The sequence below is a fragment of the Palaemon carinicauda genome, chromosome 7 (assembly GCF_036898095.1).
Source record: "Palaemon carinicauda isolate YSFRI2023 chromosome 7, ASM3689809v2, whole genome shotgun sequence".
Classification (NCBI taxonomy): domain Eukaryota; kingdom Metazoa; phylum Arthropoda; class Malacostraca; order Decapoda; family Palaemonidae; genus Palaemon; species Palaemon carinicauda.
This window is the reverse complement of record NC_090731.1, coordinates 18588957-18594855: the sequence shown is the minus strand read 5'-3', so window position 1 is coordinate 18594855 and position 5899 is coordinate 18588957. Positions and strand designations below refer to the sequence as shown.

At 34.1% G+C, this 5899-nt stretch overlaps 1 protein-coding gene across 1 annotated transcript; it reads left to right on the top strand.

The window, feature by feature from the left end:
- Positions 1-2098: 2098 nt before the first annotated feature.
- Positions 2099-3196, top strand: LOC137644212 (dynein heavy chain-like). The gene has a single exon (XM_068377214.1). The coding sequence runs from the start codon at positions 2099-2101 to the stop codon at positions 3194-3196; it is 1098 nt and encodes a 365-aa protein (XP_068233315.1).
- The last annotated feature ends 2703 nt before the right edge of the window (positions 3197-5899 follow it).

Here is a 5899-nt window from a genome sequence, read left to right as displayed (position 1 = left end):
TGGAAGCAGATGTACGTCAGAGAGTGAATGAAGGTTGCAAAGTGTTGGGGGCAGTTAAGGAAGTAGTAAAAAATAGAGGGTTTGGCCTGAATGTAAAGAGAGTTCTATATGAGAAAGTGATTGTACCAACTATGATGTATGGATCGGAGTTGTGGGAAATGAAAGTGATGGAGAGACAGAAATTGAATGTGTTTGAGATGAAGTGTCTAAGGAGTATGGCTGGTGTATCTCGAGTAGATAGGGTTAGGAACGAAGTGGTGAGGGTGAGAACGGGTGTAAGAAATGAGTTAGCAGCTAGAGTGGATATGAATGTGTTGAGGTGGTTTGGCCATGTTGAGAGAATGGAAAATGGCTGTCTGCTAAAGAAGGTGATGAATGCAAGAGTTGATGGGAGAAGTACAAGAGGAAGGCCAAGGTTTGGGTGGATGGATGGATTGAAGAAAGCTCTGGGTGATAGGAGGATAGATGTAAGAGAGGCAAGAGAGCGTGCTAGAAATAGGAATGAATGGCGAGTGATTGTGACGCAGTTCCGGTAGGCCCTGCTGCTTCCTCCGGTGCCTCAAATGACCGCGGAGGTAGCAGCAGTAGGGGATTCAGCATTATGAAGCTTCATCTGTGGTGGATAACTGGGGAGGGTGGGCTGTGGCACCCTAGCAGTACCAGCTGAACTCGGTTGAGTCCCTTGTCAGGCTGGGAGGAACGCAGAGAGTAGAGGTCCCCTTTTTTTGTTTCATTTGTTGATGTCGGCTACCCCCCAAAATTGGGGGAAATGCCTTGGTATATGTATGTATGATATATATATATATATATATATATATATATATATATATATATATGAATATGCATGTATACATACATACATAAATGCATACATACATACATACACACACAGACTCGAACTATACCATGTATTGAAGTTTGCAGGGGTAATAACAGAGATTACTATGAAGTAATGCAAACTCAGCAAAAGAATTGGTCCCTTAGGCCGACCAAGGTTTAAGAGTGGGCCTACTCATTACTATCCACACTAACTGACTATTTACAGTACGATAGTTTTAGATAACATTACGATAGTTTTAGATTACATTACGATAGTTTTAGATTACAGTACGATAGTTTTAGATTATGTAGTTTTAGATTACAGTACGATAGTTGAAGATTATGTAGTTTTAGATTACAGTACGATAGTTTTAGATTACAGTACGATAGTTGAAGATTATGTAGTTTTAGATTACAGTACGATAGTTTTAGATTACATTACAATAGTTGAAGATTATGTAGTTTTAGATTACAGTACGATAGTTGAAGATTATGTAGTTTTAGATTACAGTAAGATAGTTTTAGATTACAGTACGATAGTTTTAGATTACATTACAATAGTTTTAGATTACAGTACGATAGTTTTAGATTATGTAGTTTTAGATTACAGTACGATAGTTTTAGATTACAGTACGATAGTTTTAGATTACATTACAATAGTTTTAGATTACAGTAAGATAGTTGAAGATTATGTAGTTTTAGATTACAGTACGATAGTTTTAGATTACAGTACGATAGTTTTAGATTACATTACAATAGTTGAAGATCATGTAGTTTTAGATTACAGTACGATAGTTGAAGATTATGCAGTTTTAGATTACAGTACGATAGTTTTAGATTACAGTACGATAGTTGAAGATTATGTAGTTTTAGATTACAGTACGATAGTTTTAGATTACATTACAATAGTTGAAGATTATGTAGTTTTAGATTACAGTACGATAGTTTTAGATTATGTAGTTTTAGATTACAGTACGATAGTTTTACATTACAGTACGATAGTTTTAGATTACATTACAATAGTTTTAGATTACAGTACGATAGTTGAAGATTATGTAGTTTTAGATTACAGTACGATATTTGTAGATTATGTAGTTTTAGATTACAGTACGATAGTTCTAGATTACAGTACGATAGTTGAAGATTATGTAGTTTTAGATTACAGTGCGATAGTTTAGATTACAGTACGATAGTTGAAGATTATGTAGTTTTAGATTACAGTACGATAGTTGAAGATTATGTAGTTTTAGATTACAGTACGATAGTTTTAGATTACAGTATGATAGTTCTAGATTACAGTACGATAGTTGAAGATTATGTAGTTTTAGATTACAGTACGATAGTTGAAGATTATGTAGTTTTAGATTACAGTACGATAGTTGAAGATTATGTAGTTTTAGATTACAGTACGATAGTTGAAGATTACGTAGTTTTAGATTACAGTACGATAGTTGAAGATTATGTAGTTTTAGATTACAGTACGATAGTTGAAGATTACGTAGTTTTAGATTACAGTACGATAGTTTTAGATTACAGTATGATAGTTCTAGATTACAGTACGATAGTTGAAGATTATGTAGTTTTAGATTACAGTACGATAGTTGAAGATTATGTAGTTCTAGATTACAGTACGATAGTTGAAGATTACGTAGTTTTAGATTACAGTACGATAGTTGAAGATTATGTAGTTTTAGATTACAGTACGATAGTTGAAGATTACGTAGTTTTAGATTACATTACGATAGTTTTAGATTACAGTATGATAGTTCTAGATTACAGTACGATAGTTGAAGATTATGTAGTTTTAAATTACAGTACGATAGTTGAAGATTATGTAGTTCTAGATTACAGTACGATAGTTGAAGATTACGTAGTTTTAGATTACAGTACGATAGTTGAAGATTATGTAGTTTTAGATTACAGTACGATAGTTTTAGATTACAGTATGATAGTTCTAGATTACAGTACGATAGTTGAAGATTATGTAGTTTTAGATTACAGTACGATAGTTGAAGATTATGTAGTTTTAGATTACAGTACGATAGTTGAAGATTATGTAGTTTTAGATTACAGTGCGATAGTTCTAAATTACAGTACGATAGTTGAAGATTATGTAGTTTTAGATTACAGTACGATAGTTCTAGATTACAGTACGATAGTTGAAGATTACGTAGTTTTAGATTACAGTATGATAGTTCTAGATTACAGTATGATAGTTCTAGATTACAGTACGATAGTTGAAGATTATGTAGTTTTAGATTACAGTACGATAGTTGAAGATTACGTAGTTTTAGATTACAGTACGATAGTTGAAGATTACGTAGTTTTAGATTACAGTGCGATAGTTCTAGATTACAGTACGATAGTTGAAGATTAAGTAGTTTTAGATTACAGTACGATAGTTCTAGATTACAGTACGATAGTTGAAGATTACGTAGTTTTAGATTACAGTATGATAGTTCTAGATTACAGTACGATAGTTGAAGATCATGTAGTTTTAGATTACAGTACGATAGTTGAAGATTATGTAGTTTTAGATTACAGTACGATAGTTGAAGATTATGTAGTTTTAGATTATAGTGCGATAGTTCTAGATTACAGTACGATAGTTGAAGATTATGTAGTTTTAGATGACAGTATGATAGTTTTAGATTACAAAACGATAGTTTTAGACTACAGTACGATAGTTTTGGATTACAGCACGATAGTTTTAGATTACAGTACGATACTCTACAAACACCTATTTATACACTTTATCCTTAAGCAATATACATAAGATACTGGTAAAATTACGTTTTCTCTTTATATCTTCAGTTTCTTTGACTATTCTTTATAGGGGGTACTTGTCGTAAATGTTAACAATATCCTATGGTTCAATTTCATATTAAATTCCTAGTGGGATTATTAAAACGATTCTAATAACCTCTAGTTTTTTTATTTGTTGGTTATTCTTTAGAGACACTGAATAAAAATGACTCGTCTAAGATATTAAGGACCGAAAAGATGGATAATGTTTCAAGTCACAAATGAGAAAAGTACTATATTTAACTACATATAAAAAATAAAGAAAATTGGGTTTCATTGTAGTGTATTACATGGCAATGTATCCTAGTATTCCAACTACTTTTTCTTATAGGGAAAATTACGCTCCCTTCGAAAATAACACTCGTTCCCGTCGCAAATGAATAGTTACAGAAATATATAGGCTATACATCTATATCCTCCGATAATGGGGGACCCCCTTTAGGAACCCGGGGTTTTGGGTGGGGAAAACATACTGGGGAACCGATATATAACCGTAAATCAGTTCTTTTCTTCTCTATACATTTCCTTCTTGTATTTATCATAACCGTAGGAAAATACAAATCAGTATAACTGGATATATTTGGGAGGAGCCGTTTCAAAGGTTATTTCTTGTAGTAATACAGTAACCAGTGCTGCCAACGCCTGATGTAGATTAAATGTTAGCATTCCATACCTGATGTAGATCAAATATTAGCATTTCATGCTAACATTAGCACCCATTTGTTCGTGCGTTCGTTCGCACCAGTTTCCGTCCTGCGCATATATAACTCCCCTGCGTAGGAGTTTCTCTCCCTTATTACTCTTTTTTTACCATATTATTTTCTCATTGTATATTACCATTCACTATTATTTATCATACATTCCATTTTCCCTTCCTATATTGGGTTTATTTGTTTGGTTATTTCCTTTCCCATTTGTACGTACGTTCGTTCGCACCAGTTTCCGTCCTGCGCATATATCACCCCCCTTTGCAGGAGTTTCCTCTCCCCAATTACTCTTTTTATTACCGTGTTATTTTCTCATTTTATATTCCCATTCAATATTATTTATCATTCATTCCATTTTTCCTTCCTATATTGGGTTTATTTGTTTGGTTATTTCTTTATCTCTTCCCGGTTGCACAAAAATACTTACTCTGGACTAGTTTTTTTATCCAGTTAATTCTCGGTATGATCACCTCATTTTATATTCCCATTCAATATTATTTACCGTTCATTCCATTTTATCTTCCTATATTGTTTTTATTCAGTTTTGTTGGTTAGTTCCTTTTCTCTCCTCTGTGTCTTATAAATCTTTTCTTTGGTCTAGTTTCCGTATTTAGTTCATTCATGTTTTCCCGCTTGTGTTCGTTGTTTTTCCCTTAACCAATCACCACTCTAGGCCTATGCAGATATCTCCCTACCCCCCCCCCTTCCTTTATCTCTTTGACCGCTCTTTTCATACCCTTTGTTCCAATGCCTTTCCCGTTGTAACCTTTGACCTGGTGAGACGTTCTTCATTACAAGTGCAGTTTCTTTTTTCGTATTTTGAGATGGAGCATATTATAGAAACTTGTACCGGCTGCAGTATTCCGTATCTAAAAGCAGTGGCTCAATTCCATGGTCATTTTTTTTATGCTTCAGGTAATGTTGAGCATTTTCTTAAATCTCACAACGTTATTCCTCAGCGTTTAAACTGCCCCAAGTGTCGTTCTCTTTTATCTTATAGGGCAGACATTCACGGGTTTTATTGCTCTACTGAAACTACCATCCGTAAAACTAAGAAGAAACGTCGTTGTGGTTATACCGTTACGTCCTATAAAGGTACTTTTTTGGACAAAAGTCGGCTACCCCCATGGAAGATAATATTATGTGCCAACCACTTTTTGCATAAACATTCGGACCATGAGACCCTCATGGATGGTATCGACATATCTTCAAAGACTAGTGTGGATTGGAGAAGTTTCTGTTCGGAGGTTACCGAATACTTCTTCGATAATCAAGAGGCGATTGGTGGTGATGGAGTTACAGTTGAAATAGACGAAACTCATTTTGGTAAAGCTAAATACAACCGTGGTAGACCGTTAAGTGCCATATGGGTCTTTGGGGGTATTGAGCGTGTGTCCAAGAAATTTTTCATTATCCCTTTAGTTCCCCCCCCCTTTCTACTAAACGAGATTCTGCTACTCTAATTCCCCTCATCCAGAAGTATATTAAACCTGGTAGTATTATTATCAGTGATAAGTGGGCTGCATACAACTCTCTATCGGAAATTGGTTACGTTCATAAGTCTATTA

What these genes read in the sequence shown, in the direction of transcription:
- LOC137644212 (XM_068377214.1), top strand. Translation starts at nt 2,099, where the DNA reads ATGATAGTTCTAGATTACAGTACGATAGTTGAAGATTATGTAGTTTTA.